The 22,011-nt window shown below is 39.7% G+C and overlaps 1 protein-coding gene across 1 annotated transcript in view; it reads right to left on the reverse strand.

The window, feature by feature from the left end:
* Positions 1-21,655, reverse strand: part of MYH15 (myosin heavy chain 15) — a 144,335-nt gene extending 122,680 nt beyond the window's left edge. The window contains exons 1-9 of the mRNA XM_058661281.1: positions 21,568-21,655; positions 17,357-17,463; positions 12,744-12,887; positions 11,242-11,398; positions 10,652-10,679; positions 8,474-8,567; positions 3,680-3,772; positions 1,188-1,251; positions 1,006-1,101 (exon numbers count right to left, since the gene is read on the reverse strand). Of these exons, the coding sequence (XP_058517264.1) occupies positions 1,006-1,101; positions 1,188-1,251; positions 3,680-3,772; positions 8,474-8,567; positions 10,652-10,679; positions 11,242-11,398; positions 12,744-12,887; positions 17,357-17,463; positions 21,568-21,655 (871 nt within the window). The remainder of the gene's footprint in view (positions 1-1,005; positions 1,102-1,187; positions 1,252-3,679; positions 3,773-8,473; positions 8,568-10,651; positions 10,680-11,241; positions 11,399-12,743; positions 12,888-17,356; positions 17,464-21,567) is intronic.
* Between the last annotated feature and the right edge of the window lie 356 nt (positions 21,656-22,011).

Consider the following 22,011-nt stretch of genomic DNA (forward strand, 5'->3'; position numbering starts at 1 on the left):
TGGAAGATTAGAAGAACAGAGCTGCCTTTTACTCATCACCAGTTATACTTGTGGCTGAGAGAACTGTCCAGAGCTTTATCTACCTGTTGAAGGTATTTTGGAATTGTAGAACTAGTAGTCAAAACCCTGTCTGACATATACTGCTAAGTATGATGAACTGGCAGCGGTTTGGGCATGGATTTGCTAGTCTGTATCTGCAGCCTCATCTCACACTCACCCCAGTGGGAGCACTGTTGTCCTCAATGTACATTTTCAAATACAATACCTTTAGAATTCCATTCACAGCCAACACCTGCAGGCTGCCATCAATAAATCATGACCTCATATTGCCCCAGTTCACCTTTACAGTGCATAGACACACATATGCACATGCACATCCTCCCAATGTTCTGGCTTCAGAAACCAGCAGAACAAATAAATGAATAAATGAATGGATGGATGAGTGAATAAATAAATAAGTAAATAAAGAAATAAAATCGCTATTCCTCCAGGCAAGTGTTCTCCTCCCCTCACCTGGGTAATCTGTCCCCCATCTTGCATTTTCCTTTTCTGCCACATATATACTGCTTCCCTCCATTCTTCACTCAGGTTAAATGCCCTCCACATCCTAACCCAAATTTCCTTCTCCTTTATAAAACTCCCATTGGGTATCATATGCCATGGCTAATGCCTTCCTTTGACAGCCTGTTTTTCATGCTTAATTTGTGAGTCTAGTCATTGAAAACTTTTAGTTATATAATGCCCTCCCCCCACACACACACACCACAAAGAATACTCATTTAATTTTGTTTGGCTTCCCAGCCATTTCCAAACAATTTTCTTCCTTGCATTATGAAATTCTTTTCATTACAACAACAGCATTGTCACCCTACACACAAAAATGCTTTCGGGTAAATACACAGACTTAAAGAAGCAGACAGAATAACCAAAATTGGCTTTTTTGGCCCTGGAAGACTGACTTCTATCTTTCTGCAATGATCCTCAGCTTGAAAATCCCACACTTACCATGAAGTTCTTTCTTTCCAGACAGAATTAGATAGAATATGTGGTAGTTCCTTTCCCCAGCCTGCTGGAAAATCACTCGAGATTTTTCAAGTAAATCTGCATGATGAGAAACAGATAAAAATTCATACTTAGAAACTCTTTTCAAAGCTTAGCAGAAAGCAATCGGTGCAATAAATACTTACAGATCTCAACGTCTGCAGAAGAAAGCATACCGTTGGCACTGAAGTGTATTCTGATGAATTTTCCCTGGATAAATACAGAACACAATCACCTATCCAACTTTGCACCTTGCAGAGCCTTTATTATAAAAATGTACAAGCTATCAATGTAACTACCTTACAAAACATTTAAAAATTGCCACCTAGTTTGAAATGAGATAGCACCAGCTAGAGAAGCTAGACCAGTTGGTAAGACTAGTCCTGGTAGTTGGCACAACACTAGAAAGAGAAACCTTTCCTTGTCAAAGAAAATCCACGAGATGGATGCAGTGGGGCAGAATGGAATTCCAAACTGCCAGTGCCTACATCAGAATGTCAGATACAGTTAAATAGCCTACTAATGATAGCAAGAGCTTCTGGGATAACGATTGAAGCAGAAAAGATTCAGCCTGGTGGAGACTGGCTATCAGAGCAGGAAATTATCCTGGGAAGGAAAGCAGGATAGCTAACTATAAGGGGATTTACTCAGTTAAAATTAGGATACTATTAACTACATTCACAAGCATACAAATGTATGTATACACACATATATGTTATACACACACATACAAATGTACAGGAACACAAACCCATATGCTTAAATACACATATGTGTGTACATACCTAGAATTAATTGAAATCACAGTTGATTATTTCTATTCTTGACTACTTTTCCCTTCCTTCATTCTTTCCATCTTTCCATTTGCTCATCTTTATGTTTATTTTGCCTCTCAACTTTCGTGTTTCTTTTTTTGGTTTCCATTACTTCATTAACATGCTTGCGGGTTTTTTTTATTTCATTTATTTTTGTTTTGTTTTGTCCTTTTTAAATTGTTTTCTTTGGCCTCACCTTCTGCTTTCTTTCTTTGTCAAGCTGTTGCTTTTCAACTTTTGTGTTTCTCATTCCAGTAGATCATCCCTAAGCATTTTAACAAATGCCTTTTCTAGCATTTGTTTTAGTGACCCCTGTGAAAACCTTCTATGATTAGAATACACTGCAAGCAGATGAAAATGTAGCCAAAGAAGCTCACAAGGCTTGAATGGGAACTGAGCCAAATCAGCCTAGAGCCATTATAGTATTTAAGTAGCCCAGAGTTTCAAACATGACGCCTCCTGCAAATTTCCTTTCAATATATATACAGGGCCTTTGCCACTCATTCTTGGAATAAAATGGTCTTTGAAACTAGGTTTTGAAACAAAAATTCTTATTCAGTTACAATACTGCTAGGTACCAAAAACTACATCAAAACATTTTCTCACATTGTAACAACAATAACAAATACGTTTATGTGGGGTGGCGGAGTGGCATGTAGGAGTAGAGACTATATGAACAAGAGGAGAAACAATAATAAGTAAGTTTGTAAGTGCTAACTAAACTGGAATTTATAAGAATAGAGAAAATTATAAAGGAGAAAGTATTTGAAACTGCTAAAATAGTGCCAAATATGAAGGAGTATTATAATTTGTTGAGGGATATTTCCTGCTAAGAGTGGAAAGATATTTGAAAACGTTAAGAAAAACTTTTTTCTGTAATTAATCAAATAGGAACTTAATCTAACAGATACCTATTTACACGCAAATCTTTTGTAATGAAAAATTACTTTATTTCGGTCCAGCATGATGGCTCAATGCCTAAATCTGCACCTTGCAAGCACCAGGATACTGTATAGACACTGGTTCATGTCCCAACTACTCCACTTTCCATCCAGCTCCCTGCTTGTGGGATGAGAAAGCAGTGGAGAATGGCTCCAAGCCTTGGGACCCTGTACGCATTTGGGAGACGAGAAAGCAGTTCCTGGATCCTGGCTTCAGATCATCTCAGCATCAGCTGTTGCAGCCACTTGGGGAGTGAATCAGCAGACAGATCTTTCTCTCTGACTCTACTTCTCTCTGTAAATCTTATCTGCCTTTCCAAAAATAAAACAAATAAATCTTTTAGAAATTATTTTAAAGGAAGAGGGAAAGAAGGATAAAAGGGGAGTAAAAGGGAAGGAGACAGGGTAGGTTAATGAGAAGGGGAGAAAGAGAGAGAAAAATATCTGTGTTCACTGCTTCAACTACCCAAAAGCCTGTAACAGCTGGAACTGTGCCAGGAGCATAGGGTCAGATCTAGGATTTTTCCCATGCGGGTGGCAGGAACCCAATTACTTGAGCCATTATCCTTGCCTCCTATGGTATACATTAGCAAAAAATTACAATCACAAGCCAGAGCCAGAACTCAAGCACAAGCACTCAAACACGAAATGTGCCTTGCTAAGTGGCGCTTACCTGCTGTGTCTAACACCTGCCTCCACAGTTTTAATTATCTTTGTGATGATGCTGGCAGAAACTTTTGAGGAATCTTACAATATTACAGACCAATCAAAGACTTGCTTTGATATTTCAGGATTTTTTTTTCGTATTCATAACCTTACAATGAGTTTTATCGTTATTAAAAAATCAGAGATTACAATATTATGCAAAGTCATATTACTCACAAAACGAGAGGAGTTGTCATTTCTCAGAGTTTTGGCATTTCCAAATGCTTCTAATATAGGATTTGCTTGCATGAGCTGATTCTCTAAAGTCCCCTGTAATACATGCAAGAAAAATATAGCTAATGAGGTTTTAAGCAGAAATCTGTACCAAGGCAAGTCCTCCAAGCCCAGGTCAAACTCTATCCTTGCTCTGATTATCAGTAGCAAGAAGCTGCTTCAAATTTAGTTACAAAATATTATTTTGGAAATGGGGATTCATGAAGACAGATGGTTGTGAGATTAATGTAATAGATGATATTCCTATGAACATACATGGTAGCTCTTTTGTTTCCAAGCTCTCTTTTGGTTGGCATTGGCTTCAGTGAAAGAGAAAATGGTTATTTACCCAATATCCCCATCTGCCACTCTAAAGTATCACATCCCATCTCCAGACAAATTCTATTCCATATATTTCCCTAATCTTCCCTTCATATTTTATCCTCACACCTGGAAATTCGTGCTAGGAAAATGCTACAGACTCTTGTTATTATTTAATTACATTTTCCTGTGCTACTATTCCTAAGTAATCTAGTGGTTCAAAATACACAGAGGCTAATCATGGGGTTGGGCTTGAATTTGAATTTTGTGCATTTAAACTGATTAACTAAGAGTTTTATCTACATATAATAGTTTTGAAAAACCACCTAGAACTAGCATTGCAATGTGGCTTTACTGTTTTCCTCAAAGATCTAATTTGGAAGACAGAGGAAGATGCAGATTGAGAATGGTGCATCTCGCCACAAAAGTAACAACTGGCACAGCAATCCATGAACCTATTCACCCTCGTATGAGCTAAGGAAGCCAGGTAGAGACCATAGCACATAGTTTTGTATAATTGTAAGAAACGTTGAAGTAAAGAAGAAAGAAAGGAAAGAGTTACTGCATCATCTCTCTCCCAGCCCCCAGTTACACAGCATTGAGTGGGATGGGATGCCTCTCACTTGGAAAATAGAAACAGAAGTTCAGATGTTAGCCTGAAGCCCAGTTTCAGACTTGCATGTGAAGAAACAGGTAGCCTGATAGGGCCCCTTGGACTCTAGCCTCATGCCAGTACTTGCAGGATGTCTTTGGATCCTTCTTAGCCAGGCAGACAAGGAACCGCTTCTACCACCCCTCCTTCAACTTCTAGCTCAACAGAGGAAAAACTACAATCACTGGGGAGTAAGGTAGGAAGGCACAGAAAGGTTTACTTTGAAGCTCAGAACCAGATCTACAAAGTGAGTTACAGGGGGTCTGTGCTGTGGCTCGATAGGCTAATCTCCTCCTGCAGTTGCCAGCATCCCATATGGGTACCAGTTTGTATCCCAGCTGATCCATTTCCCATCCAACTTCCTGCTTGTGGCCTAGGAAAGCATGGAAGATAGCCCATGTCCTTGCCCTCACCCCCTACTATTGGAGACCCAGATGAACCTTCTGTCTCCTGGCTCCTAGCTTAGTATCAGCTCAGCTCTGGCCGTTCTGGCCATTTGGGGAGTCAACCAATAGACGGAAGATCTCTTTTTGTCTCACCTTATCTCTATAAATCTGTTTTTCAAATAAAAATAAGTATTTTTTTAAAGTGAGACCAGAATCAGCTAAAGTTCAAAGGCCTCTAATCTGATGCAGGCTAGTACCTGGATATGTAACTTCTAAATCTATCCTGATACCATCACCCAGACTCACATGGTACACAAAGAAAACACAGGGCTCAATGACCACAGACTCTAAAGTAGGCTGATTTAGTGTCAGCCTGAGCAGCCAAGAGACTACCTTTTCCACTTTCCCCAGCCTCCAGTGCAGAGTCAGGGGGAAAGCTTCCGCTGCTAGGGAGCAGGGAGGGACAGAGAGGAACAGTTTGCTTTGTAGCTCAGAGATGAGCCTGCTGTGGAGAAAGCTACAATCAGATAAATTGCAAAGGCCCCCATACCCAGGCCTGTGTTTACCAATTCAAATCCTAGATCTGTCCCCCAAATCAAACACAGATGGAGACCTTGGCAGGGCAGAATCATTTCAAACCTATTATAGAAGCACTGCATCATGGAGACCTACTGTATCCTCTGAGCTGATGCAGGGGCTGATTAGAGAATAGTGCAACCCAGTCTGGCATTAACCTGAATGGTTACCAACTGGTTCCTATTGCCTCTCTCCTGACCTTTGGCATAAAATGAGGAGGGAGACTTCAATCACAGAATAGGGCAGAAAAAAATGAGCTCAGGATTTTGGATTGAAATTAAGTGCCCAGTCTCACTGCAATGGTAGCAGAAAAAGGAGTGGCCCCTATAAGCATGTCAATACCCATACACACTACAGAATTACAGAGCCTCATGCTTGACAGGCTAGGAAACTGTTTCAGCCTGCATCTCCCCAGCTCCTTGTGAGTGTATATCTGGACACAGTACAGGTCAGTTTTGTAATATCCAGGTATGGTTCAACCTATGTGACAAGTTCTGTGTAGCCAAGCATCAGCCTTTGTCACCTCCCTTCCCCAAGAACGGACAAATAGCAAACAGCTAGACTCTAAACTGCTTGGGAACAGGGCACCAAAGTGAACATAGGAATTCATCTTTGATCTGGTAAAAAAAACAATCACTGGGCAAATTCTAAGTCATCATTCCCAGGGTAGCACTTACAGGCAGAATTTCTGGATTTTGCACCTGCCGGGCTCCCAGTTAAGGATATATGGTTCTTGTCAATCAGACTTATACCCCAGCCAGCATCACTTGTGATTGCTTGCAGTGACCTCATACCATAACCCAACCTGAATAGCAGGCAAACCATAGCAAAGTGGGCCTTGACCCTACCCCATACTTGTCATGAAACCCTGTGGACTCCAGACGGGATCTATTATTGTGACATAGGTGGCCATGGTAATCATTACATTCCTCCATTATTCCTGCAGGTATCATAACATGAAGAGGTTGCCTTGTTGGGGAAAGTAAAAGCAGATGGGTACTAAAACATTATATAGAATCTCGGGACTGACACAAAATTAAACATGTACTCACCAGACTTTGGACCAGCTCTAGCACAATCATGGTCATGCTCCTGACAATGCAGTTAGCCAAGCAACACTCTGGGACTATAGTCCAGTGCCCTACAAAGCCCAGTCACTGTGGGCTGAAGATTAGCTACCCTGGGATGCCATGAGTGTCTACCAAAATCCATTTAACACTACAAGATGTTTAAAAAAATACTCCATATCTCCACTGTTGTGGAAGAGATTAAGGGAGCCTATACTACAGTATCCAATTAGAAATAAAGCCAAGGTAGCTTCCAAACCAACACCTGAATGCACATCTTCAGAAAGGAAGCTGTTTACCATGAAAGTTACTCATTAAAAGTACTAGAAATCTTTCCCTTCTGTTCACTTCCATTTCTGTCCCTTCTTTTCCCTTCCCTCCCTTTCCTTACATTGACCTAGAGCCTGAACCATGGTTCACAGGCAATGGACCAATACCAGAGCCAGGAAACTGGATGGCTGAACAAACCAACTTAGAGGACAGGGGGCATGAGACTGGAGCCAGCAGGAGTCTCTCAAAGGGGCACAAGTCAGGAGACACATGGGCCAAAACGAACCCCTGTTCCAATAGGAAGGGGACCTGAAGCTGAACCTGCACTACATGGGACTAGATGCATGTGAGACATATGCCTGGCTATTCCAGTGAACCAAAAACCTCAAACACCTTTTCAAAAGGCAAAAAGATAAGTATGAGCTTTGTTTTCTCCACTTTGAGGTTGTAGCACTTCAAGGTGGGTGTACTTTACTGATCTCTTGATCCTCTATAGATGTTGATATTGGATCTTGGTATGTCACATGATACTAATCTTGAAAAACTAGAATATGGCTTCAGGAAATTTGGCCTACATTTCAAGCCGACTTCTGACTCCAGGGTCCTAGACAGCCTGCACCCCTGGCATGCCACCACAAAAGTTTGAGTGGCTGGCCAGTGGCCTGATGTTGGAGTCCTACGCATACCAGATGCAGGGCATGCCAAAGCACTAGGCTAGGAGCAGGCAGGCTTGGGATTCCATGGGCCCTAGGCAGAGGGCACCATGGTGCACCACTGAATTTGGCCACAGGTTTGAAACTGGAGCCCCGGGGGGGTGTGGGAGTCCTCACTGATGACCTTTGGCAGGCCAGGTGCTAATGGGTGTTAGGCAGGCTGCATCTGTTTGGGACCCTGCACAAATCTGGGGAAGCAGGGTAGTGACCAGATGGGTTCTAGATGTTTAAAACCACATTAGGCCAGGGGCCTGAGACTGCGGTCCCCCACCACTGATGGCTTTCCACCTTGCCAAGAAACCTGGCCTTTCATACCGCAATGGTTCCAGACACAACAGGATCCTCAAACTCAGAGACCAGAGACCAGCGTGTGTGCCCTGACATCAACACATACAGCGCATGTGGTCGCCACCTCTTATGCCAACTTTTGTGCAGTAGAGATGAGCACAAAAAATGAGTCAGCCTGCTCTTGGGAACCACTTGACGAGTTTGGATGCAGCTTCAAAAGACATAAAGAAATGAATGACTTCTCAGCAATGATGATAAACGGGACATAACTGCTAGCAATGCCAGGTCAGTAAGTGTTCACTGAAGTACAAGTGACTTGATCATTTCAAAGTTGCAAGGAAAATTTAAGAATGATTTTTCTATAATTTACTAAGTGTTCTGTGGCTCTTGTCTCTTCCTGTTCCCCATGAATAATGAGAGCAGAATTTTCGTGATGCAGATTATAAGCCACCTCACCTTTTCTGTCAAGTTATAAGAACACTTACCACCATTTTCCTTGATTCTCTCATTGCTGCTATGGTAGCAAAATACCGGATAATATGATTGGTGTTCACAGTCTTTCCAGAACCAGATTCTCCTCTGTGATCGGAAATTCAGAGACATAGTTAAATGATTATCAGTTCAATAAACATTAAGGAATTCTGACCATCTGAAATAAAGCAATAGGGAAATAAAAGAGTGGGATGTGGGATGGAACTTGAGGCTGTATTGAACCAGTTAGGAGAAGAAAAAGGACCACTTAGGGTGGTGAAACAGTAATAGCAAAAATACGGAGTTTAGAAAGATCAATTAACTTATATAATAAAGAAACCTAGTCTTTTAATAATATTTTTCCATTTATATAAAACAAAAGATTTTACATTTTTATAGTACAGATTTGGAAGCACAGGAGTTATTCTCTCCCTCCTTCTTGCCCTCCCTCCCTATCTCCCCACCTCATTATTTTTCTTCCAAATTATTACAATAGCATATTTATTTACTTCACTGTAAATTAATCTAAACTTTCTGATATCAAAATGTGCCATGACATTAAGTAAGTAGAGGAAAAAGAAAAATAACAGGAAGTAAAAGTAATCTAAAATAAAAATCCTACTATTACACAAGAGTTATAGATGCATACAGATGTATACAGCAGTTAATTTCTAGAATGCTAATCTCACTTACAGAGGTTGTATGTATGTGCTCTGTGTATTATAATCCTATTAACAAAACACAGATCAGACCTCTGCTAGAGACTGGTCCTCAAGAGATTTTCACTTATTACATGGTCAAGCAAGCACTGTTCTCAGGAAGAGGACCACTGCCATTTTAGCAGGCAGTAGGTCTGCAAGCTTTCTCTTTGTCTTTGATAACCATCTAACATTAGGAATGTGGGAAAAGCACAGTGGTGAGCTGGTAGCCCCTTCACCCAAAGCATCATAGAATAAAGACCTGCTTTTATTCTTGTGTACACTCCAGAAAGCAGCCTCTCCTCTCAACAAAGGGCTAAATGTGAATATTTAGCTCTAACATTCTGGTGCCTTATGATCATTACTAGTGTAAGGAGTTATTCGAATATCTCACCCTGAACCCGGTGCCAGTTCCTCTTCCTCACAACTCACGATGTTCACACCAGTCAAGCCGTCCATCAATTGGGCATTTCACCTGAGCATCCCACTCCCAATCTCCCAGCCCCATCCCCAACTCCACCCACTTACCAATCATTCTTAGCCAATCACCTGTGACAGTCTCAGGCACCAATCCCCTGGGCCTGCCCTCAATCCCTCCCAATCCCCGCCCCCCACACCTTGCAGGCTCACCTGAGTGATTAAAAGGCCCCCAGGTGCAGCTCTCTCACTCGCTCTTGCTCTCGCTCTCTCCTCCTTCTGGCTTCCCCCTTTTCCTTCCTTTTTTCCCGCTGATCTCTAATCACCTTCCTCCCACTCCTGCCCAGCTGGAATTAATCTCCTAAGATATCTCATTGCATCTGGTGTTTTTGGTTCATGATAAAGAACCAGGTTGCGGGAATTGGCTGCACGTAATAATATTGTAAGAACCAGAACTTTAACTTTTTCAAATAACTAACAATTTGGATATTAGAAATCAATTAACACATGAAGTGAGTATTTCCATGGCCTGGCATATTCTTTTTACCAAAGTTAGTATACAGTAGGGTATCAATAAGGTTCTTTCCTTTCTTTCTCCTTTCTTCCCTTTCAATACCTTTACTTATTGGTCTAAGCCTTATCCTCTTTTAGTTTCTACTACTTATTGAACTCTGGCTTTCCGCAGTGTGGTTGCCCACAATAACATATCATCTGTTCCAGACTCAAGCTTATTGGACTTTTGGCCTCTCTGTTTAGAGTCTTCAAAAGTCTGAAAATGGTCATTGACAACAGAGGAGCTCCCCCCATCAACAAGGTGATTAAGCCCAGTTCATCTACTAGGGCTTCCACAGGATGTCTTCAAATGTAGGAGGCAGACGCAATGACATTGAATTTTGAGATGTCTAAAGAATTACAACGCTTTCCTCAGTATCATATTCTTGCCTAGAATATATTTTGCATCTAAATATCAAACAATTCAAAGATGATGAATTTAACTTTTATTCCCAGTGAAATGTAGGTGTGTGCTTCCATTAAAATTCTCTGCAGGCCAAAAGGAAAAGAAAGGCAAAAACTTACGTGAAGAGTATAGACTGATTCTCTCCCTCTAAAAAAAAAAAAAAACAAATTTTTTTTCAGAATATTTTTGTGCTGGAGGATTATGTGTTGGTATGAATTTATTCACAGTTTCTCTGGCTGAAGTTGGAACTCCAACACAAGGAAAGAATTTGTTGTTTTTAAAGTCAGCAAAAAAATATCATTTAAGTGGTGCAGCACAGGATAGATTTCTTACTCCTAGGTATATCTGTCATAGGAAAATTCTTGCTCCAAATATAACCGATAACCAACGGAAAGTTACTATTATGGAAACCTTATGTCTTGTAAGAACCATTATTAAATAACAGCTACAGAATAACTTCTTTGTGTAAAACAGTGTAGCAGATATTCCATGTGGTAAAAACTTATACACATGGGAGAATTACTCTGGACCAATCACTTTAAGTGGAACAGCTCTATTTGTCTGCCAAGTTATCTAGAAAGAAATTGAGGCTTCAGGTGATTAGGTAATTGTAAGCGGCAGACACTGTTCCTAATGCTTAAGTGCCTCTTAGCCACATGGAGAAAAACAGATCATCTGCTTTTTTCCCTTTAGTAGGGCAGCCACTTACTGTGCAGCATATCCTGGAAGGCATTATCAGCAACAGCAAAGATGTGAGGGGGAGCCTGTGATCGCCTCTTTCCTTTGTAGGCAACCACTACTTCTTTCTGATATAATGGGAGGTGCTTGTAAGGATTTACGGTCACGCAGAAGAGACCTGAATATGTCTGAGGGAATAATAAGAGAATTTCAGAAAACAAATTACTAATACTCTCTATTTCTCAGCTGTTCCACTATCAAAACACATTTGACGGAATATTTAGTTAGAAAAGAACTTCAGTATCCTCGCAAAGAAGGGATTTCCAACATGAAAGCACCGGGAACCTGGGATTGCCTCTCCCTAGGAGGTCTGTTAACTGTCAACATGCAGTCACCTGGACCTTTAGGAGACAGAGTGGAAGCTAACAGCAGGCTGCCATAGATTTCAATAACAAACAAAGAGGCATTGGAGGCCAGAGGGGAATCTGCACTAGGAATATTAGGCACCTTAGAGGAGAATAAATTGATCAAGAGGGGTTCTTAAAAATTGAAGTGGTTTAATTATGACCTCCAAAAATTATGATTATGTCCCAGATCTGTGAATATGCTCTTATTTGGAAAAAGGGTCTCATAAATATGATTAAGGGAATTGAGTGGAGTGGCCTGTAGTGAGCCTCAAATCCTTCCAAAAAGTGCAGAGAGGAGAAGTTAAAGATGGAGGCAGATACTGGAATGAGACCATCACAAGACATGCTGACAGCCACCACAAACTGAAAGAAAGAAAGATGGAGTCTCTTTTAGAAACTCTGGTGGTAGTGAAACTCAGAGAATTTCATTTTGTTTTGGAATTCTAGCCTCCAGCACTCTAAGAAAATAATTTTCTGGTGTTTTAAACCTTCAGTTTGTGATAATGTTCCCAGGGAAAGAAATGCAGTGATAAAATGAATCATAAAGCAATGTCCCAATTGGTTGCATATCATGGCTTCTCTGTGAATGGGTCCCAAATACCACCACATTCGCATATAGCCAACACTGCTTCTGCTGCACAGGTTTTGGGATATCAAAGACTCTAAGCAATCAGCCATCCCCATGATGAAAAATAACCAGTTATTGTGTCTATTAAGTGTGACCTTATGGATAGATATTGAACTATGTGCATTACCTATGTTCTTCTATTTAACCTCCTTAGTTATCAGTGAGATAGTCCAGCAATATCTTCTCACTTTATAGACAATGTTACTTTAAGAGGTTAGGAAACTTAACAATTAATAAGTGAAGAACTGGCATTAATGTATCAAGGGTCCAGGCATCATGCTTTTAATTTATCATGGCAACTTGTGATAAGGTGTAGGGACCCTGACAAAATAAACTTGGAGAAATACTAAGGTCCCTCCCTATTGAGCATTCGTAAGGATACTCCCCATATGAGGATGCTTGACTTCAATGTAAGTTGTCACCCAGGAGAGGCTTTGGAATCCCAGCGTGCGTGCCAGCATGATGTGTCAGCAGTAAAGCAGGCATATGAGTGCTCACATAGATCATCCAGTGGTCATAGCGCCTCTTCAGCGTGTGCAGCACAGAGGCTTCATTGAGGTGAGCCAGCAGTGCCACATCTTCAATCATGTCAAACTCCGGAGGATTCCGCTGCTGGATTTTATCCTCTGTGACACACAGAATCTGAAAAGAGGAGAGAAATGCAAGACCTTTCCCAAATTTTCATGTAGATGTCAGGGACTTAAGCACTTGGACGATCTTCTACTGTTAACAGGCCACTAACAGAGAACTGAATTACAAGTGGAGCAGCCGGTCAGTGTTGATGGCTGCTGGCCATTCTGCATTATTAAATTTCCATTATCTGGGAAATGAAGAAGAAGGAGAAGAAGAAGGAGGAGGAGGAGGAGGGGGAGGCGGCAAGGAGTGAAGGAGGAGAAAAGCAAGAAAAGGAGGGGGAGGAGCAGTGGAGACACAGATCGGAGCTCATGTGGGATGCCAGCATTGCAGGAGGAGGCTTTACCTGCTCTGCTGTAACACTGAGGATACAATGCTGTATGCATCTCTACTTTCAGACAAACATGGACTCCCAATGAAACTGTTAACTATAGCATGACAATAGGATGCTGGACTCTCTGCCATTGTCCATGCCTGCAATGATGGACATATGACTATGTATGAAGGACTATACTACAGTAATGATATAGAGGAACTTGGTTGAGAGGGGGATTGGGGAGAGGATAAGGGAAATCCCAGGGCCTATGAAACTGTATCATAAAATGATAATAATAAGCTTAAAAGGAAAAAAGACAAAATAGATATTTTTAAAAAGAGAGTCTGCTAAAAAAGGTTTGCTGGTGACAAACCAATTCACATTTTGTTTGATAACATCTTCATGCTTATAAGTCTGAATTCAGGGAACCTGAGACACTCTTTGTGTTATTTGTTTCTTTTTCTCTTGCAGTTTTGAGAATCCTTTCTGTACACATAATCTTAGCCTGATCGTACTGTGTCTAGGATATAGATATGATAAAGTTATATCTGATGCTTTCTGACCTTCCCATATCTGAAAATGTGTGTCTTTATCTTTTTCTGTTATCATGTCTGAATATGCTATCTACCCCTTTAACATTTCTCAAGGCCCTATTGAGCTCTAATAACTCAGATATTTTATATTTAATGTTATCCTAATATTCTCATAAGCTTTCTTCATTACTCTACATTTTTCTTTGTTATGTTCTAAGTGTATGTTATAAAGTAGCATATTTTCTAGCTTACAAATTATTTCCTATGCTTGATATGTTCTGCTATGGATACCTTGTTTTACATTTAGATTTCACATAGTATACTCTACAGCTCAAGAATTTGATTCATTATAAAAAATTACTTTGGGTCCTGGTGTAATTGTTCAGTAGCTAAAATCCTACACCTGCAGTCACCAAGATTCCATATAGCACCAGTTTGTGTTCCGGCTGCTCCACTTTCCATCTAGCTCCCTGTTTGTGGCCTGGGAAAGCCTTGGGACCCTGCAACCCAGGTGGGAGAACCGGAGAAGCGCCTAGCTCCAGGCTTCGGATCAGCTCAACTCCGGCCATGTGGCTACCTGGGGAGTGAACCAGCAGATGGGTAATGTTTCTCTTTGTTCCTCCTCTCTGTAAATCTGTCTTTACAATGAAAACAAAGTAATCCTTTTAAAAATGCTTCCTTGTCTGCTACTTGGGGTATTATATCTCTTGAAGTGTGTTGAGCTTTCCTAAAAGAGGCATTTTGATTTCTACATCCTAGCTTTTTAAGTATCAGTTGCTATCTGATGGATTTACAGTATTTCTTTTTCAGTAGGTATGAGTCATGACAGTTGTTGAAGCCTATGGCATATAACATCTTCTTGGCATTGAAGAGTTAGGACAGTTTTTATAGACTGGTTTTGTCTCTGCTTCTAAGCAGTCTGATTATCTTCTGTAATTCTGGATACTTTTGCTACTTCAGCACTAAATAGCACCCTAAATCAAGGTACCCTAAAGCATGTTACTATGTTTTCACTATTTCAGCACTGGAGGGCGCCCTAACTCAAGTTTTTTTCCTACATGCACAGCTATTGTGTTTTCAGAATGAACTGTGCAGTGTGTGAAAATGAGTATTCCATCCCCGCTAGCCATTTCCTGGACATAAATTCAATCCCAGATACATTAGCACTTGGCCAGGCACTAAAGAATTGTGCCTGGTTCAAGTCCTCATTGTGGGGAGACCAATCCATGATGTTTAGGCAACAACTTCTCTTTTTCACTCCCAAATGAGCAATTGTTATCTCTGTCGTGTTGCCTTGGGTTGGCAATAATGTGGTAGGTAGGAAGTCCAGCTAACTGGGACCAGAAGGCTCCACTGGGCACCAGGGCATTTCCATGAACTTGAGGCACTGGCCTAGGAACAAGAACTATCAGACTCTGTACAGGATTAGATTTTATCAACCTACCAGTAAGTTCCAAGACATAGTCTTGTATCCAGTTTTGCACTTTCTTTTCCCAGTAGCTGAAATCTTGCTCTTTGCTAATTGTCCAAGAATTCTCAGGTTGAAACTAAGCTATGTGGCAACTGAATCTAGTAGTACCAGGGCCCTTCCATTTGCTAGGTGTGTGCCAGGACTGTGCTGGCCAGTGTTGATATAGGACAAAAGAAGTCCATCTCACAGGGTCACATCACTCTTGTGGAAGCCAAAGCAGACCTAACAGCTCTCTGTGGATAATGACCTTCCAACTTCATCTAGACTGGGTACTATGACAGGATGGGGACAGAGTTCAAACTGACTTGCCCAACTTACTCCCCTACAGCTGGAGACTGGCTCTACCATCTGTATAAGGGAGGAATGATAGGGGTAGGCTCTTAGGCTTGTGGTTCAGGAGGGCCCTATGGCTCAGTCTGCAGGTCCTAACCGGTGGCTCTTAACTATGATAAGCCTGATCATGGATTTCAAGATTAAGGTCTGGGCTTAATTGTTCTCTCCCTACTCCCCACAGGGAGTCTCTCTAAGCTAAATTGCTTGATTTTCTTTGCTATTGTAAAAGGTTTAGTATGCAAAAAGCTGTAAAAATTATTGTCTTATTGAGGAGCTGGTTGCCAGAGCATAATGCTTGCTGCCAACTTGCTCTGTGTCTCCCAATATACAAAAACCAAAACAAAGCAAAGACTTGTTTTGGATAATCATCATCTTACACTGTATACCTGTGAGGTAATGATAGAACAACTATTTTGTGCTACTGAATTTTCTTTCTAATACCACAGCACATGAGTACTAAGGATAAAAAGGGTGAGAACAGCGTGTTGGTGCAAGATGATTAATTTATTAATTTTTTAAATGTCTTTTTAAAAACTCATTAAAATGTACACTTAAGAAGGTATATTATTTATGCAACATTATGTTATCACAATGAAGTTGTTTTAAAATTAGTTTATTAAACCATGAGAGGAAAAGAGATAATCTAGTTTGCTTTCTCTTTTCCAATACGACATTGTTTCAAGACTGAATGGCCTGTTTCCTTAGTTTACTGAGTTAGGACATTCTGAACTTCTCCTTAGCTTCTTAATGTCCCTGCTGAAATGGACCAAGTTATTTTCATAGTTCCACTAGTTAACTGTATAAAATAGATCTAATATCAGACTTTTTATAGAGAGAAATTGACTGTCAAGGAGTATAATAAAATATTATAAGTGGTAGTTTGAGTGGCACCTAGACTTTTACAACTTAAATGGCAATTTCTTTAGATCAGAAGTTGTCCAAACTCAAATCTAACTAAATGAAAAAGACAACCTTTCTTGATAACAATGTGTTATAGAATGTGGATTATTAAGGAGTTATACATGGGGCAGTAGTTCAGGAAAGTTAATATGGCCAGGGAAAAGTTCAGGAAAGTTAATATGAGCTCAGAATTATCTGTAAAATTTACAAGATGTTCCTACAAGTCAGAGCAGAAGTGGGGCCATATTCACACCGAGAGGCTGACACATTAGTAACACAGGATCAGATTCAGGCAGAGGTCCGGAGAAGGAGCTGTCCTCTCAATACCCCTGCTGCTCTGGATACCCTGATGATAACAAGAGGTGGAAGTTGGAGACTGGAGTGTTTTCCACAATGAATTCTGACAGTATATTTTAGCTCTCCACACTTGACTTTTACTTTTAAATATGTCACAGATGATTTCATAAGTCTGACATTTAAGACTTTGTCCAACACTTTATAATCTCTTCTCCTAGATTTGACATTACTAATCATTCCTCTACTTCTTAGCTTCCTCACAACACTATTTTTTATTCACATTATATACCCATTTGCTAATCTGACAAACAGCATCTTTCTTTCAGTTCCTTATGTTATTATTCTTTCAGAGCGTACCTATGAAAAGTAAGAACTTGAAAGACTGATGAAGGAAGTGGAAATGACTGAGTTCAAGAGTCCATGCTGTCTTCTATTGGTACTAAGTTTACTCTGATTTACTCAGTGTTCTTCATTAAATATTCAATGATGCATGGAGGAGTTTCTTAAAGATAAATGAGATATCCAAGGTTCTTCAGTGTCACCCCTATCCCAGATACTTAATAAAAATATTAGAGAGGAGATACTCATTGATAATTTGAGAACATAGGCTGAATAAAGATTCCTTTACCTTTCCATCTGAAGTCTCAACCATTATTGTCCCATCATCTTCACTCCCTTTAATCTCAGCCTCAATATATTTATTTTGGCCTTCATTAACCCAGCATTTCTTCTTCTCTGTGGGGGAAAAATGATCTGTAACTTATACAAATATATGTTCTGCACTATTAAGAGAATGCATGCAATACTGTTAATGCTTTATCAGCTTATTGGCATGGCGTCAACAGGAAAGGAAACTGCAAAGGTAGAAAAAACCATGAATGTTCACCCTGAAGATGCACTCACACAGTTTCCATAGGAAGCGGAAACATATCAGCAAGTAGAATTTGGGGGGCAGCAAGCAAGCCCTCCAAACCCCAAAACTTAACTTTGACTGCAAGCCCCTGGTTGTCAAGCTAATATTCAGACTTTCTTCCCAGCCACTCTTTAAAAACATCACTCAAAAAAGTTTGGTTACATCCAAGTTATAGGTTAGTCATCACGTCCTTCAGAGATTCTTTAGACTTTAATCTTTAAAGAAAAGTCTGTTAATAGAATTACCTGATAGGATTGGAAGGGGAAAGAGGACAGGAAAAAAAGGTTATTCTTATTATATTGATACATATGATTTCTCCTTATAAATGATCCTTTGTTCACAGTTTACCCTCTTCATACCTCATGCCTCAACCTTAAACAAAGCAGCCTTCCATAAAATGATCCACCAATAGGAAATTTCTGATTAAAATCAGACAGAATGCTTGTGCACACAAGAGGCAAATTCTCTGAATTTTACTTTAACACAGCTCAAGTTGTCACCCACCTGAGATCAACAGTCAATTGAAGAATGTGTGTGTGTGTGTGCATGTGTGCATGTGTGTGTGTGTAAAAATCAATTTTAGCAGAAGCTCTCAAAACTCTCCAGGTCACATCTGCTGACATATATTGGAGAAAGGTGAATGAAGACTATGTGTATAGAAGAAAGAAACGTTCTAGCCAAGGGCCAGGGGAGACACAGCTGAAAACAGCACAGCAATCATGGTACCTGTGGTGTGTACCAATCCAGCCATCACCACCCTCTCTGATGTCTGAACCACAGAAGCTCCAGAGGCCAACTTACTGCTGCAGGACAGGAAGCCCTCATCAGATATGTTCTTCGGGGTTAAGTGTTAAAACTAAAGAAAAAGTATGCAAACCAAGCAAGGAATTTGGGCACCATTGGTCCCTTTGTTCCACTAAGCTTCTGTCTGCAAAAAATAGTATTTCTCACTAGTTTTTTACTTTCACAATCTATAACAGAATGCCTTCTCCATTTTCCTAATTACAAATAATTCACCATTAAAAACTTCTTGGCAGGAGAATTTTCTATCCCCATTTACTGATAGTGTTTCCTTCCTACTTGTCAGATATGTTTTAAATACTGGCTCTCCATTATATTTATTATTTTGCTGCAGTTTTTCAAAAACTTATTTTGCTTTGCGTTGTATCTCTGAAAATATGCTTGACTTTAAAAAGCAACCATTTAACATGTATCTCTTGCTTGTATGTGTAAGTTAGATATTCTGCATCTTAAGCCAAATGTTATGACTTGGAACACCTGACACAGTTTCTCTCTGTCCCCTTTCTCTCTCTCAAGCACACATTTTCTTTTTAAAGAAAAGAATCTAGGAGGAGAGATAAGGAGACCCCTAGTAACATTGCTAGTCAGTATCAATCACTACAGGGACTCTAGAAATTAGATTATCCATCTCCCAAATCGGAGCTCCCGCATCATGGCACTACATCTCGCTTGTGCTTAGCTTTCATTCCTTCAGTTACATCCACAGAAACTTCAGCACATGCTAACAGCAGGTGCCTTCTTTCATCAGCCTTGGGAACAATGTAAAACAAGACATGTTCACATCCCATTTCCTAATGGGCTGCTCCTGTCAACAATGTTTTAAAAGATGAACTAAATAGGGGTGTGTGTTTGAAGCAGCTTTTAAATAGCTTCTTGGAATATACAGATCTGGTATAGTAGTGTCTGGTTCAAGTCTGGTTCCTCCACTTCTCATCCAGCTTCCCGCTAATGCACACTCTGGCAAGGAGCAAGAGATAGGTCGCTTGCATCTGTTGCAGGCATTTGAGGAGAGAACCAGCAGTTGAAAAGTGTGTGTGTGTGTGTGTGTGTGTGTGTGTGTGTGTGTGTGCAGCCTCTGCCTTTCAAATAAAACAAAAACAAATTTCACTTAAATAACTCAACTCAGTCAACTTTTAATTCTTGTGTTCATCAGTAATGCAGAGCTAAAACTGCAGATAGTACTGATTTTGGCATCCTGGGTTTTTGTACTCACTTTGGCAGTGAAGGGATATAAAACAGCCAACTTATATTTGCTGATTCAGTTTTGACAATTCTAAACTGAGATTTTTTTTGCCTATACAGTTTAATATATTTAAATGTCTAAGTATATTATCTAATATGTATGTAACATACATGTATTGGAAAAGACTTCAAAAGTATAGAACTGTATAAATAAAAATAATTTGTAAATCATCCATAGTCAATACAAGATAACTATTATTATCAATTTGAAGCATTTCTTAGGAGTCATATTACATAATATTGATCAAGCTACAACAGAGTCAATTTTATGGTTATTTTAAGATTATTTATGTTTTTTTAACAAAAAAAATTTCACTTTGGAATATTGTTTTGTAATAATCTTATTTCTGACATCCATCAATTCTAGTTTTCTTTTCCAGATATCATAAATTATGTTTATTTTTTTGCCTTGATTATATCATTTGATCACTATAGAAATGGAGAAAGATACACGGGACAAGTATTAGCCCCATATGGCAAGTGAGGAAACTGAGTGTCAATACAGTGAAAGGAGTTTCTCTGATTGCCAAGAAGCCATAAAGACAAGGAAATTGGAACCAAAACACTTGTTGCTGCATTTCTCACTCTTGACCTGAGTTCAAAACAGACATGCACAATGAAAAACTGCTGATTTGCCTTTTTGCTGCTAAGGATGTGTTACTTGGCCAGAAAAAAATAATTAAAACTGTGTGGACTGCTGAGTTTTAACTGATTATGTATGAGGCTGATTCTATTAAATGTACTTCAAATTATCTTTAAAGCTGATAAAATGTGTTTCAAATTATCTCTAAAACTTTGGTCTGATTTTGACTTTTTCTTGGCTCTGCTAACCTCTTGTCCTTAGTTAGCTAATTATCTGTGGTAATACTTTGCATGACCAGTTCTGAACTCGGGAATAGTTCTGTTATTTTATTTTATTTGATTGATTATAATTAATTGCTCTCAAGTCCAATCACAATAATGAAAGTCAATGACTAGAAACTGGGAACTGACCCAGGACTGGTCGTAATAGAAGAAACACAATGTCCTATTATAACATTGGTCATATTAAAATGTAATGTTGACTAAATCTGAGTATAAGAACAATATTCATTCAGTTTTTATGTTGTGCTGTTGAATAATTTGGGACTTAAGATATGTCAGTGGCTTGATACAGGAATGCACTATGGCTCTGACTTGCAAGTTTCCAATCCACTGAAACTTAAATAGCCATGTAGTCCAGATGGGTCTAGCAGGTAGGTAAGGAACATTTATTCACAGATTAAATATAGACTTTAGTCTTTAGGCTAAGTCCTCAGTAATAGTTGCATTTGCCTGTAACTGCAAAGCTGTGAATTGAGCTGAGTAAGTCTCCTAATTACCTCTCCTTTATCATGGGCTGAGCAACCTGCTGACCAAGAAGACCACCACAAGCAAAGTGCCCATGTCAGGAAATTCCAGAGTATATAAGACAGCTTCTACTTCTCCATCCTTCCCAGAATCTTTTCTTTATCACAGCTACAAATGTCCGACTCTGGTCCAAGTCACACTTCCTTCTCTGTTTTGCAGTTATTTATTTACTGATAACTCAGAGGTTTCTGAGAAAAGCATTTCCCAAGGCCACTCCTGGGATGTCAGGATTCTAAATAATGATTCCTAAACAGAAAGCCTGTCTTGGATCCCATAATTAGGGCCCATGTCTGAGCTGCTTCCCCTCCACTCTCTTTTTTCTTGCAAATATGCATTCCTCTGGACACCACAAATTCCTTAGTTGCTAAGAGTTGGAGGTATACAGAAGATGATTAAACTTTAGTAAATAAGTTGGGCTCTAAAATTCATGGTTCCTCTCAATCACTTATCCTACATGCCACCTCTACACAGCAAAATAAAATGGAGCCAGCAGCTGTCCCAAGGCTTACCATCAAAGAGAGGCAATTCAGTCTCACTCCGTCTGAGGAAGGCTGCAGCTTCTCCAAGCTCTGCCACATCCATGCTTCTTCAAATGATTCACCTTGAAAAGGTGAGGCTTAAATATGAACCAAAAGGATTCACTCTGAAAAAGACAGGCATGAAAAAGAAACAAAAAAGATAGAAAATCAATCACTACACTAGAATAAATTACTTGTACCGCTTTTTTATTCCACAATGTTTCCAATTTCTGACAAATTGGTCTAAGAACATCTAACTCCAGTAGGCATAATGACTGGTGCATGCAATGCTTTTACAAGGCCTATGAAAATACATTTTAATTTATTTTTTAAAAAATTTGACAAAATATTTTATCTGTTGCAAAAATGATGAGAAAATAAGAATGTAATATTAATGATCTGTAATGAATGGCATCGGCA

This window comes from Ochotona princeps, chromosome 3 (assembly GCF_030435755.1).
Source record: "Ochotona princeps isolate mOchPri1 chromosome 3, mOchPri1.hap1, whole genome shotgun sequence".
In the NCBI taxonomy this organism is placed as follows: Eukaryota; Metazoa; Chordata; class Mammalia; order Lagomorpha; family Ochotonidae; genus Ochotona; species Ochotona princeps.